Below are 13562 nucleotides of genomic sequence, written 5' to 3'. Positions count from 1 at the left end.
CCCCGCCCCGAGCTTCCTTGCGAGCGGAACGAGCCCGGCGGGGGACGCCACCCATAGGAAACAAAGACCAGCCGAATTTTATTGGGAGTCGGGGCGGGGGCTCGGGCTAGCCGGGAGCGCGGGTCAGCGGAGGCGCCAGACGCTCGCCTACTCCTGGTCCTTGGCGTCCCCGTGCGTGATGACGTAGCAGATGTTCTTGTAGTCCACGTTGCCGCCCACGTCTGGGGGGAAGGCCGCCCACATGTTCTTGATCTGCGGGAGAGACGCGGGCAGCAGCTCGCAGCAGTCCCGACACGACCCCTCCGCGCCCGCCCCTCCGCCTCTGCGGGCCCCGCCCTGCTCACCTCCTCCTGGCTGAAGCGGTCACACTGCGTGGTCAGCAGCTCCTCCAGGCTGCAGGGGGAGGGGGGGTGAGGAAGGCCGGGCTCACGCTGGATGCCTCCCAAACACGCCGGCCTCCCCACTTTGGCCCTTGTCCCATAGTGGCTGTGAATAGGTGGCCGTGTCGCCCGTGCCCACGGCCCCTCCCTGCTTCTAGCAGTGCCCCGCCCTAAGTGGGACGCGAAGGCGGCCGCGTGGGGACAGCGGAAGCGGTCACTTACAACTGCTTCTTGATTGTGCCCTTTCCCTCGGGGTCCAGCACTTTGAAGGCGCCAGTGATGACATCCTCAGGGTCCGCACCTGGGCGGGGGTCAGAGGGCCCGTGAGCCCCGGGCGTCCCCCACCCCCACCCCCACCACACCCAGGGAGACGCAGCGGGGGCGCTTGGCTTACCCTTGAGCTTCTCCCCGAACATGGTCAGGAAGACCGTGAAGTTGATGGGGCCGCTGGCTTCCTTCATCATGGCGTCCAGCTCCTCATTTTTCACGTTGAGGCGGCCTGGGGCAGGGGTGGGAAGGGGGCACGAGCTGGAGCAGGGTCCTGGGGCGGCCAGGGCTCTGCTTGCTTCCCATCACTTTGAATCATCCCGCCCATTTTTGCAGCTGGGTAGACTGAGGCCCCAAATGGACCGCACAGGGTGGGAACCAACCCCAGGGCCACACGGAAGGCCTGGGCCCTCTGCGGGTGGGGGCGGGCAGCTCACCCATGGCTGCGAAGGTGTCCCGGAGGTCTTCCTTGTCGATGATGCCATCACGGTTCTGATCGATGACGGTGAAGGCCTGCGGAGAACAAAGGCGTGAGGGAGTGGGGGTCCCGCAAGGCCGGGCTCCAGCATCCCCTACTCTGGGCAGATCAGATCCTGGCCCCCTGCCAGCTGTCCTCCAACACCCCACAGCAGGGTGGGGAGGAGGGAATTCTAAACCCTTCCCCTCCCCCGCCCCCAACAGGTGCACATTCCAGGGAGGGGGCTGTGGGGGGGGAGGGGCAGCAGAGGCCGTGTCTAGGCAGCCTTCAATCCGACCCCCCCCCCCCACTCACCTCCTTGAACTCCTGGATCTGAGTCTGGTCGAACATGGAGAAGACGTTGGAGCTGCCGCCCTCTGCTGCTGCCCTTCTCTTGGCCTTCTTGGGGGCCTGGGAGGTGAGGGTTGGGCAAAGGGGTCCGTGAGCGGGGCCTCACACTTCTCTGGGGGCGAGCGATTAGATTCAGGGGTCTGAGTCCCTTCTGCTGCAGCGCCTCTCTGGCCCGGGGCGCCTCCTCCTTGGGACTTTTTTTTTGCTGAAGGGGCTGGTAGGTTGAGTGTCAGGGATCCCCATCTGGATGCCCTAAGTCGCATCCCTCCGTCCTGCCCAAGCCGCTGATGGATCGGCGGAAGCTTCCTTCCCTTCTCGGGCCCCTGAGCCCGACTTGCCGTTTGAGCCTGATCCGACTCGTTTCCCCCTGTCTGAGCCTCCACTTTCTCCAGTGTAAAACGGGAGGTAGAGGGGCCCCTGGGCTGGCTACTCCCAGAAGGTGGAGGGCGGACGGTAAGGGATGGGGTGGACCCTTGTGAGAGTGGCTGGGTCCTGTGACAGGTGACTGTCCATCTGTTCTTTTCCCCTTTAGGGACAGCCAGAGAGGGAATAGTCTTTTTTTTTTTTTTTTTAACCTTTTGTTGAATTAGGAACCAGTTCTTTTCTTCCAAAGGGTGAGGCTGCCCTGAGGACTAAGGGATAGGGCAGGGGCGGGGGCATTCACACTTACCATGTCTTCGGTCTTCTGGGGGCAAGGCAGTGGCTCTGGCTGGAGAGGAGCAGAGAGGCAGAGTCGGTGTAGGGCGCTTCCTTTGGGGTTTTATACTCTTGCCCCAGGGAGCCCTTAGCATACCAGGGTAACCTTAGCCCTGCGGGTGCCCACCCCAGATACCAAAATAGCCCAGCTCAGGGCCTCTCCTTTCTTGGAGGGCCCACAGCAGCTGGAGCCCCACGGAGGGAGGGAGGGAGGGAGGAGGGAGTGGGTCTTGGGATGCGTTTCTTACTAGGACCAGGGCAGGAAGAGGGGTTCTTTCCTCCTACAGGGGGGGCACACACCAAGGCCCAGCGCCGAGAGAGACAAGAACCAGGATCCCGTACCTGCTCCGTGTGCTGGGCCCAGATCTAAACCCCACAGACGTGTTGTGAGCACTGCCGGCATGCCAGGCAGCATGCTGAGCTTTTGGGGTGCACTTCAGCAAATACATTCCCTCCCATCTCCCCCACATTGTGGAGTTCGAAGTCAAGTGCATGGATGTGTCTCTGTGGGAGGGAGGGGCCCAGGGTAGAGCCCAAGGGTGGAGAGGGCCATGAGTGGCAGGTGGGGGTCCAGAGAGGGTCTTCCACATCACCTATCAAGGTCAGGGGGAGTTCTGAGTAACGATGCTTCGCTTCCTCCATGCCCCCCCCCCCCCCCCCCGTCTCCCTATAAAATGGAGATGACATGGCCATCCCAGATCTCGCATTACAATTAACAAGTGGCCTGGCCCCAGTGGTGGTGGAGGTGGATTTACAGTCTTGCCCCAGAGACAGAAATAAATGCATAAAGTGACATCCCAGCTGTTCTGCTCGGGCCCGGAAGTGGGGGCCCAGCAGCCCTGTCTTGGAGGGGGGTATGACAATGGCTTCTTGAAGGTCAGGTGGAGGTGGAGGGGCAGGCCAGCTAGGCAGAGGCCACGGTGTGGACAGAGGCCTGCTAAGGTCAGAGGTGTTCAGGTTGTGAGAATCGAGCCAGCGCCCAGATGCTGGAGGGCTGTAGGAGCCCCTGGGGAGCCTTGGGAAGGTTTGAACCAGGAGAAGGACATGGTCTCGTCTCTCAGGGTCCTGGGGTGGGAGGCATCCTGGCTGGCTGGGATGGCCACTGTTTCTCTCTTCATCACTCTTGGTGCTCCTGGGGTGCCCTCTCTTACCCGCCAGGCCTCAACGCCCCAACTCCCTCCATGCAGTGGGAAGCGGTGGTTGAGGGAGCCCCGCGTTGGCAAGGTTGGCAAGGACACTCCCTCTCCTCCTGCTCCCTCTAGGACCTGATGTCCTGAGAAAGATGCCTCCTCCCTCCCCCCTCCTTCGCCCCATGCCAATGCCTCTAAGACATTTTCTTTTCTGGGCACTGGGGCCTAGCCACCTGTTGTCTAAGAAGAGAGAAGGAGCTGCCCTAAACTTAGCAGCTGCCTTTGGCCTCCTGCTCCGGCCCCTCCCGGCCTCGGCCTCGGATGGCAGCTGCCTCGCCTTATATGGTTACTGTGGGGGTCCAGGCCCTGAAGGGGCCCACTGATTCCTGGGTGGTGGGGAGCAGGACTCCAAAAAGAGGACTGGGGGCGTGCTCAGGAAGCGGGGGCCAAGTGGAAGGTGGGGAAGTTGAAGAGGAGGAGGTCGGACTTGGAACAGAAGAGGCCAGGAGCTGCGCCTGCACTGGGACTGGGGAACTTCGAAGCTGGGAAGCCGAATTCCTGCAGCCCCCAGCCTCGGGAGAATTGCAGGGTCAGAGAGAGAAGCAGTTGTTAAGGAGTCCGATGGTTGGAGCTCCTATGGTCAGGTCCTTAGGGCGTCCTGTGGGGCCTATGGTATTGAGTTCTTAGAAGAAAATGGGGAGTAGAGATGTGGCAAAGAGGGGAGAGAGACTGATGGGACTGGGGTCCTAGCTCCCCCAAAGACTAGGAACGCAGATATGGGGTGCTCCTGGTGCTGGGGGTTCACGGACTTGGGTTTGGGACCCAGAAGGGGTGCGGAGCAGTCAGCGCTGAGGGCTGGGAGCCTGGATTCTGGGGAGGAACCCAGGTCGATGCAGCTGGGGAGAGGGGCTCCGGATTCCCGCAGGAAATGAGGGATCCAGAGAGATGGGTCGGATAGAGGACTGGGGGTCTCTGGCTGGAGTCGCCTGGGCTTGGCGGGGCGCCGGGGTTGGGGAATTAGACACGGAGAGAAGTCAGGCGTGATGGACCACGGCCTTGGATCGCACAGCCCACCGGGCTGAGAGCGGAGGTGGGCTCCCGAACTGACGGCAGGACGGGGCCCAGAGGGGACTCGGGAAGGACACAGCGGCGCTCCTATTGGTTAAGCGCTGCGCTAGGGCCCCCCGGCTCTCCGCGCTGTCTCCGACTGTCACCCCCATCCCGCTCTTGTCTCCGGTTGTCACTGACTATCTCCGGGCTGGCACCGCCTGCTGGTAGCATCCCCGCCCTTCCGATGCTACCATTGGCTAAGACAGCTATCTATCATTGCACCCTGTCGCTCAAGTAGGGGAACGCAACCGTTGGCTGACAAGGAAAATTAATCACAAGTTTGGCCCGCCTTCTCCCGGCTGTCATTCCTTCTTGACCATCTTGGGAGACCCAAAGAATTCCCCAGCCCTTCCGATTGACTGCGGATGCTGTCTGTCACCACCCAAATAGAGCTCACTGTCTGTTCATTCGACCTCTGCCTACTCCCCTTTTCATTGGCTCACTTTCTACCATTCGTTAGCGAGAGGCTCGCAGGCCCCGCCTCCTACGGCATAGTACCCGCCCCCTTCCCCGCCTTTCCGCGGTCATTCCCTCCTCAGCCATGGTTATTGGCCAGAAGATTCAGGTTCCCGCTTTGCTATTAGTTACTCCATTAGTCCCGCCTCCTCCTGTTTGGACGCATCCCCTGATTGGCCCTCAAGACCTCGGCCAGCTCCGTTTCCTCCTTCCAGGTTACCCACCCCCTTCCCGCCTCCGATCCCACCCACCCTTCCAACGATTGGCAGAAACCCAGTTCCTCCTCTCTTATCATTCGTCCAAATCCTCTAACGAGGCGGGAGAAAAAAAGGAGCGCGATGGGCCGGCCGGCGCGCAGGCGTGGAACGCGAAGACGCTGGCCGCTTAGCCGGCCGTGCGGCGTGTGCGCAGGCGCGACGTCGGCCGCTCGCCCCAAGCAGGAGGGAGGGGGCGGCGGCGAGAGCGCGCGAGGGGGTGAGAGGGCACGAGCGAGACCCCGGCGCCAGGCGCCCCCCGACCCCTGCCCCGCCTCCGCGCGCCCCGCCGCCGCCCGCGCGCCGCCCCGCCCCCGGCGCGCGCCGGGCCGCGCCCTTCGCCCTCGCCCCTTCCGCGGGCCGCTCGGGGAGGCCTGAGGGGCGGTGCCTGCTGCGGCCTCCCCGGCGGGGGGATGTGAGGGGCGGCCCGCGGCCATGGAGACGGGCCCGGCGCCCCTGGTGGCCCCGCCGCGCCGTCACGGCGCCCCCGCGGCCCCTTCGCCGCCGCCCCGGGGCTCCCGGGCCGGGCCGGTCCTGGTGGTGGCTCCGGGACCGCCGGTGACCACAGCCACTTCGGCGCCGGTCACCCTGGTGGCCCCTGGGGAGGCGCGGCCCGCCTGGGTCCCAGGGCCGGCCCAGACCCCGGCCGCGGCGGGCAGCACGGTGGTGGTGCTCACCCTGGAAGCCTCAGCTGAAGCCTCGAAGAAGCAGGGCTCCCCCGGCGCGGAGCCGCCCGCGGCCGAGACGTCCATGGCCTCGGCCTCCGGGGCAGACCCTCCGAAGACCGAAGAGGCTCCAGCCTCCCCCGCCCCGGCACCGGGGATCCCCAGCGGGACTCCCACCAGAACCCCTTCCAGGATGGCTCCTGGGGCCCTGGCCGCCAAACCCCCGCTTGCCCCGAAGCCGGGAACCACGGCGGCCCCCGCAGGGACCGCGCGGGGTGCAGCAGGACAGGTGGTGACAGGTGGACCCGGGGCCGCAGCGGCGCCGTCCGCGTCGGCGTCCCCGGCTCCTGAGGACCCCTCGGCGCCAGGCGCGGGCCCTCCGGGGGCGTGTGAGGCCCCCGTGGCCGTCGTGACGGTGACCCCCGCTCCGGAACCTGCCGAAAACTCTCAAGACCTTGGCTCCACGTCCAGCCTGGGGCCCGGCATCTCCGGGCCTCGGGGGCAGGCCCCGGACACCCTCAGCTACTTGGACTCCGTGAGCCTCATGTCCGGGACCTTGGAGTCCTTGGCGGATGATGTGAGCTCCATGGGCTCGGACTCAGAGATCAACGGGCTGGCCCTGCGCAAGACGGACAAGTATGGCTTCCTTGGGGGCAGCCAGTACTCGGGCAGCCTGTGAGTATCCCCCCCACCAGCGCCCCTGTCCCGGGGAAGGGAGGTGACCCACCTGGGTCAGCCCGGGGCAGCGCAGCCTCCTGGGGGGATGCAGGGGGTGGTGATTAGCGGGAGCATCCTGGCAGGAGTTTCAGCCCCGGGGTGGGGAGCGCTGGGGCAGAGCCTGGAGCTCCCCTCTGGGGCATTCGCATCCTTGCACCTCCATTTCCTCCTCGGTGGAGTCGGTGAGGTGATACTGGAAGGTCACTGCCCCTGGCGCTGTGCTGTGAGACCCGGGCCTTGGCGCCTGGCGGCCTGCATCCCCGAGGTTGGATGCAGCGGCCAGGGGGTCGGGGGGAGGTAGGGCGGCCTGGTTGATGGAGGGAGACCCTGCAGGCAGGGACGGAGGGGGCAGGGGCTTGTGCTTTCCTCCGAAAGGGGGTGGCCGAGTCCTCTTCCCCATTTCCTCACCTCCTGCAGCCGGGCTGACTCTTTCCTAGTTCCCTCCGGGGGGCCTGAGTCACCGGGAGAAGGGAGGGGTTGGTCACCTCTGCTGGCCTCCCTCCGGATCCTGCCCGAGGGCCTGGTGCCCCTTTAACCTGCTGGTCGCTTCCGCGACCCCATGCCCCCGGCCCCTCGGGTGGCCGGGCCCTGAGCCTGGGCCCAAGGATGAACCTGGCTCTGCAGGAGCGCATCACCTGGGGGCAGACACAGGTGCTGGGACAGTTGCCCACACTGTTTTACCTGGCTTTAGCCCGGAGGCTGGCAGACAGCTCCGGGAGCACGCGGGGAGGGGGCTTTTTGGCCGGCCTGGGCCCCCGGCTGAAGCTGATTTAAACTGTGGAGCCCAAGCAGGCGGCTGTGTGAGCCCGGGGTGGGACTGTGGGAGGGGACTGCAGGCGGGGGTTATAAGGCAATAAAAACTGGAGAACCTTTCGTTGAGTGGCAGCGCCCGCGTCCTGAAGTTTGACCCTGGTGCTTTCCCAGACGGGAGCACTTGCTCAGTGAACTGCCCCTCGGGTAGCCCGGGTCTGGGTCCCGGCGGCCCCCCAGCACCGCGCTGTCGCTGGGCCAGGCGCTGCGGGGTGCCCTTGCCCTGCTTCATCATTGGGTCACTCTAACCCATCGCCCATGGCCGAGGAGCCCACCCCGAGCAGAGCTGATTGCGGCTCCCCACTTCCCCAGGGCGAAGCCCAAGCTCCTTAGCCTGCACACAGACTCCTCATTGTCCAGCCCTGCCGGCCTCTGCTCTCCCAGCACGCCTTGCCCGGCACTGTGCGTGTGGGTCCTGCCTCTCCTACCTGCCAGGATAGCCCTCCTCCCCTCTTTCCCGGCTCGGTTCTCAGTCCTCAGCTGCCTGCTCCTCCAGGAAGCCTGCCCTGATATCAGGTTCCTCTCGTGTGTGTCTTGGTGGGTGCAGCTGTCTCCCCTCTTAGGCTGGGCGTTCTTGGGGGCAGGAAAGGTAGCTTAGCTCCAGCCCTTAGTTTGGAACTGACCTGCGGTCGAGATGCATGAGAGAGGGAGCCTGTGTTTGGGCAGTTCCTAGCCCCTGCTCTTCAGCGGCCCTTGATCTGTGGTTTTCCGTGGTCCTCACGACTGGGATGTGGCTGGTCCCTACCTGCTGAGGAAGGGGCGGCCCTGGGTTTGTTCCCAGGCGCACTCTTCCTTTCCACTCTGCCCTGGTCCTGGCTCCTTCGAGGCGGCTGAGCTCGGCCAAGCTCTGACACAGCTGTGGGCAGACGGGGCAAGGAGAACTTTGTTCCCCTGAGAATCTGGGATGACTTCCTGGAGGAGGGGTAGAGGAGACTGTGGAGGCCAAGGGGTCTGAGTCTGGTGGGTGAAGCGCCAACAGTGGGCTGTAAGAGACCGGATCTGGTGCGGATGGCGGTTCATCTCACGCTCTGTGCTGCTCCCTGTGGCGCTCAACACGCCCTTTCAGGTGGCTGCTGTCATTAACACCCTACAGACCAGGAACTCAGGCTTGGAGGCTGACAGGAGTTGCCCAAGGTCACACAGGGAGTAAGGTGCTGAAACTAGGGCTTGGAAGCCAGTCTAGTGCAAAACAGGACTTTTTCTGGTTAAGATTTACATATTTATTTGAAAGTCAGAGTTCCAGAGCGAGGGGGAGAGAGCTTCCGTTCACTGCTTCGCTCCCCAGATGGCCGCCGTGTGCTTGGCCATCTTATGCCGCCTTCCGAGCCATTAGCAGGGAGCTGGAGCAGAATGGAGCAGCTGGGACTTGAACTGGCTACGCTACAACACTGGTCCCCAAAACGTGACTTTGAATTAGCCCCTCCTCTCTCCCCAGAGAGAGAAGTGTCACAGTGGGATTTGAACACCATGTCTGTATAGCTGACGGCTGGGGAGGAAGCCCATTTCTGTGTGTGCACTGGGGCCTCGATGGCTAGACGGCCAGGCACCCGGTGTGGGACAGAGCGCAGAGGGACCAGCTTCTCCTCAGAGCCCGGGGAGGGGGCTGCCCCGGCTCCCTGCCATCCCGGCTTTATACCACGGCCGCTGACCTCTTCCTGCCCCCCTCCCCCAGAGAGAGCTCCATTCCCGTGGATGTGGCTCGGCAGCGGGAGCTCAAGTGGCTGGAGATGTTCAGTAGCTGGGATAAGTGGCTGTTGCGGCGTTTCCAGAAGGTTTGAGGGGGCTGAGGGGTGGGCAGGGCAGTGCAGGGGTGGGGTGTGGGAGGCGTGTCCCGGGGCCTGAAGCCATCCCCTGCTGCCCCTCCGCCCAGGTGAAGCTGCGCTGCCGGAAAGGGATCCCCTCCTCCCTGCGCGCCAAGGCCTGGCAGTACCTGTCCAACAGCAAGGAGCTCCTGGAGCAGAACCCGGGCAAGTTTGAGGTGCGTGCGGACCTGTGGTCCTGTCTGCGGGGGCGCCCGTCCCCACCCTCAGCTGACCCCTGCTGTCCACTGCAGGAGCTGGAGCGGGCCCCCGGGGACCCCAAGTGGCTGGACGTGATTGAGAAGGACCTGCACCGCCAGTTCCCTTTCCACGAGATGTTTGCTGCTCGCGGGGGGCACGGGTAAGGCTGCCCGACTGCGCAGGGGGGACCCGGGGCGGGCTGAGAGCAGCGCTCGCCCTCCCGGCCGCCTGGCAGAGGGATCGTCCGTGGACTAAGGGTCAGCTCCTGTCATATGAAGGGCCTGGGGAGGGGTGTGTGTGGGAGCTGTGGTCTGAAAGACAGATGCGAGCCGGGGTTTTGCTGGCCGAGGTGTTCCGTAGCTGCTGTGTGTCTGGGCAGTGGCGGTGGGCAGAGCGCAGTCGTCAGGAGCCCCTGGCGTTGGGCCAAGGCACTCGGGTTTTGTTCTCTCGGCCCAGCTTCCTCAAGACGGGCTGGCAGACGCTCTCGAAAAGCGCACAAGGTCAGTCTCAGGTGGCCGGCTTCCAGCAAGAAGTGCGTCCGTTCCCGGGGCCTACCAGGCGCCCGCTATCTGCCGTCTGGGTCTAGGCATCCATGACGGCAGTGGTCGAAGACAAAAGCTCCCGCCCCGCGGGGCTGGTTGTATTCTAGCAGCAGAGGAAGGCAGGGTGTTGTGTGTGAAATAGGGGTGGGGGGTGGAAGAGGCGCTCACAGCAGGAGACAGTGGGGGTGAGGCTCCAGGCATGTGGCGGCTGCGTTGAGAACAGACTCTTGGGGGCCAGGGCAGGGTGAGAGCTGTGAGGAGGCTGTTTCCTAGTCTAGGAGAGAGATGACGGTGGGTCAACCCACCGTCGCGGTGGAAGTCGGGAGAAGTGACTGAATTCCCAGTGTATTTCGAGGTAGACTCGAGGAGTTGCTAATGGATTAGACATGACGTGTAAGAGAGAGAGAGAGGTTCAATCTGCCTTGTGAGATTTGGGGCCTGAGGAGTTGAGAAGGATGGGGTGACTGTTTGCTGTATGCATGGGGAAACGGGCAAAGGTGGGCCTGGGGGTGCATCGGGAGCTTGCCTTTGGAGTGTTTCGTTCACAATGCTCCTTGGACACGCCGATGGAGGTGTGAGCAGCTCGGCCGGATCACACACAGAAGTCTGGGTTTCAGGGGAGAAAGTGAAACTGGAGAGAAACTGGAAGTTGAGAGCTGTCAACTTAAAGAGGGACTGAACCTTACCCATGGGGCTGGATGCGGTTACCGGGGCAACGAGGGTAGATGTCCCAGAATGAGCCCTGCCACTCCAGCGTCTGAGTGGGGAGATAAGGAGGACCAGTGCGGCAGACGGCAATGAGAAGCGGCGGGGCTGGGGGGCAGGAGCAGGCAGGTGCTGGGTGGCGCTGGGCACTTGTGGGAGTTAGAGACCAACCTATGTAACTGGTCGTTGGAAGAAGGCTCTGGCCGAGTGGGCAAAGATGCCGAGTTCATAGCAGCAGAGGTGGGATGCAGACAAAACACAGGTGAAGGTCACGTGCGCACGGCCAGCTTCTGGGGACAGCCGTCCTAGGCGGCTGTTGGGAGTGTGTGAGATGGAGGCTGGGAGGGGCCTGGGGGGGCATCGCTTTTTTCTGGACAGGAGGTGCAGGTCTAAGCTGGAAGTAGCTGTGGAGCCGGAGAGAGGGAAGAGACGTGAAGGGGGTTCAGCGTGTGGTGTTGCTTGGCCTTGGTGATGGTCGTGGGAGAGAGGAAGGCTCTCTCTCCCGATGGGGGCTGAGCGGATGCAGGTCCCAGACCCCGCGGAGGGGCCCCTGCGAGGGAGAGGAGCAGGGCTAGGGCAGAGGTTCTTCGGGACGCAGAGACAAGAGAAAGACGGGAGGCACGGCTGCTTCCAGGCCGGGCGAACTGGCCAAAGCCAGTGGGAGAGATAAGGCGGTCTGCCCTGCGGCGAAGGACACGTGCAGGCAGTGCTGGAGCAGGGCAGACGCTGCGGCTGTGGACGGCTTCCTGGAGAAGACGGCCTTGGGGCCTATGGGATGGTGGCAGACGAAGCGGGGAGAGGGTGCAGCCTGTCCTGGGCCTGGAGCAGTGGGCTGCGCAGCCGCGGGCAGAGGCCCAGGGTCTGAACCTTTGGCTTACGCTGGCTAGGCAGGACACATGCGGTGGGGAAGCCCTGAGGTTGACCTGGAACCGCGTGTGTGTGTAGGGGGTCTGGCCTGGAGCGTGTGTTGGGGGGGCAAGTATGGTTTGGGGTCCAGAGCCCCCGACAGCCCTGAAGCTCTCCTGCGATCCCCACAGGCAGCAGGACCTGTACCGGATCCTGAAGGCCTACACCATCTACCGGCCCGACGAGGGCTACTGCCAGGCCCAGGCCCCCGTGGCCGCCGTGCTGCTCATGCACATGCCTGCCGAGGTCAGATCTGCGGTCCTGGGGCGCGGCGGGGGCAGGGCTCTTGGCCTGCGCTGGGGGTGGGGGAGCTCCACGTCTCAGCCCCATCTCTCCCCTTACCCTTGCCCCCCTCAGCAAGCCTTTTGGTGCCTGGTGCAGATCTGTGACAAGTACCTCCCTGGTTACTACAGTGCAGGGCTGGTGAGTGTGCAGGCTGGGCGCGTGGGGCCGTGGCTGTTCCCCCAGGCGGCAGGGGGGCCTTGTCCCACCCCCCGGCCCGTCTGTCTTCTCTGGGCCTCCCCCCGCCGCGGAGCCCAGGCCCTCTCGAACGGCTCATCCCACCTGCAGGAGGCCATCCAGCTGGACGGAGAGATCTTCTTCGCGCTCCTGCGCCGGGCCTCCCCGCTGGCTCATCGGCACCTGCGGCGGCAGCGCATCGACCCCGTGCTCTACATGACGGAGTGGTTCATGTGCATCTTTGCCCGCACACTGCCCTGGGCGTCAGTCCTGCGCGTCTGGGACATGTTTTTCTGTGAAGGTAACTCGGTGGCCGGGCAGGCCAGGAGGGGGCTGGGCTTTGTGGGGGCTGCCAGAGGGTTCTGTCCCCTTGCAGGGGGCCCGTGGACCACAGGTCCTTGTTCGGGGGCTTCATCGTCAGGAGGCCTGATCTCGGCTCTGTCGCTCCCTCCCAGGGGTCTGAAACCCCAAACAGTTCATCTCCCCACTCAAGGCCTCGGTCTCCCATTCTGTGACATGGCGCGGGGGGCCGAGGCTGAGATCCGGGGTCTCATCCCGCCTCGTTCCGTGCCCTGACCCTGCAGGCGTTAAGATCATCTTCCGAGTGGCCCTGGTGCTGCTGCGGCACACGCTGGGCTCGGTGGAGAAGCTGCGCTCTTGCCAGGGCATGTACGAGACCATGGAGCAGCTGCGCAACCTGCCCCAGCACTGCATGCAGGAGGACTTCCTGGTGCACGAGGTAGGCGGGCCTCGCCCCTCACCTGCTGCGCCCACCCCGCCCTGCTCCTCCCTCCGGCACCCGCTTCCTCTCCCTCCAGGTGACCAATCTCCCAGTGACAGAAGCCCTGATCGAGCGGGAAAACGCAGCCCAACTCAAGAAGTGGCGAGAGACCCGGGGGGAGCTGCAGTACCGGCCTTCGCGGCGCTTGCACGGCTCCCGGGCCATCCACGAGGAGCGCCGGCGACAGCAGCCGCCGCTCGGCCCCTCCTCCAGCCTCCTCAGCCTCCCCGGCCTCAAAAGCAGAGGCTCCCGGGCCGCGGCAGGAGCCCCCTCCCCACCTCCGCCAGCCCGCAGGGCCAGTGCCGGGCCGGCCCCAGGGCCCGTGGTCACCGCTGAGGGACTGCACCCATCCCTGCCCTCACCTACCGGCAACAGCACCGCCCTGGGCTCCAGCAAGGAGAGCCGGAAGCAGGAGAAGGAGCGGCAGAGGCAGGAGAAGGAGCGGGAGAAGGAGAGCCGGAAGCAGGAGAAGAAGCAGGAGAAGGAGCGGGAGAAGGAGCGGCAGAAGCGGGAGAAGGAGCGGCAGAGGCAGGAGAGGAGCCAGGGCCGGAAGCTCTCGCTGCGGCGGAAGGCCGACGGGCCCCCGGCCTCGGCGGACGGCGCGGACGCGGACGGCGGGGACAGGGCCTCGGCCGCCGAGCCCCGGCAGGACGCCTACTTCTGACCTCTGTCGCGGCGCTGGACTGCGCGGCCCCCTCTGCCGCTCGGCAGGAGCAGGCCTGGCCGGGGAGGCTGCCCCAGCCCCTCCGCAAGGAAAGCGGCTGCCTTCCCCGTCTCCGGGCCGGCTGCGGAGCCCTCGGCGGCCAGGACAGCCGCAGCGCGTGGGCAGCCGCCCGGGCTGGGGCCCGCTGCCCCGTTAGGCCTATCGGTGTCTCC

At 64.8% G+C, this 13562-nt stretch overlaps 2 protein-coding genes across 3 annotated transcripts; one reads left to right on the top strand and one right to left on the bottom strand.

Moving 5' to 3' along the window:
* Positions 1-54: 54 nt before the first annotated feature.
* MYL11 (myosin light chain 11) lies at positions 55-7228 on the bottom strand. 2 transcript variants are annotated; one of them, XM_062180766.1, is made up of 8 exons: positions 7165-7228; positions 2126-2164; positions 1420-1515; positions 1085-1160; positions 775-879; positions 603-681; positions 345-393; positions 55-252 (listed from the first exon to the last, which is right to left on the bottom strand). In XM_062180766.1, the coding sequence occupies exons 2-8, from the start codon at positions 2126-2128 to the stop codon at positions 148-150; spliced, it is 513 nt and encodes a 170-aa protein (XP_062036750.1). In that variant the 5' UTR covers positions 2129-2164; positions 7165-7228; the 3' UTR covers positions 55-147. The 2 variants fall into 2 exon arrangements, with proteins under 2 accessions (XP_062036750.1, XP_062036749.1); XM_062180765.1 differs by lacking the exon at positions 7165-7228 and adding an exon at positions 5779-5864.
* Positions 5852-13350, top strand: TBC1D10B (TBC1 domain family member 10B). The gene is made up of 9 exons (XM_062180073.1): positions 5852-6441; positions 8966-9065; positions 9164-9271; positions 9347-9453; positions 11578-11692; positions 11804-11869; positions 12017-12206; positions 12490-12644; positions 12724-13350. The coding sequence occupies exons 1-9, from the start codon at positions 5852-5854 to the stop codon at positions 13348-13350; spliced, it is 2058 nt and encodes a 685-aa protein (XP_062036057.1).
* Positions 13351-13562: the final 212 nt, after the last annotated feature.

Source organism: Lepus europaeus, chromosome 21 (assembly GCF_033115175.1).
Source record: "Lepus europaeus isolate LE1 chromosome 21, mLepTim1.pri, whole genome shotgun sequence".
Taxonomy (NCBI): domain Eukaryota; kingdom Metazoa; phylum Chordata; class Mammalia; order Lagomorpha; family Leporidae; genus Lepus; species Lepus europaeus.
The sequence above is the reverse complement of the archived record's forward strand: the minus strand, read 5'-3'. Positions and strand labels throughout refer to the sequence as shown.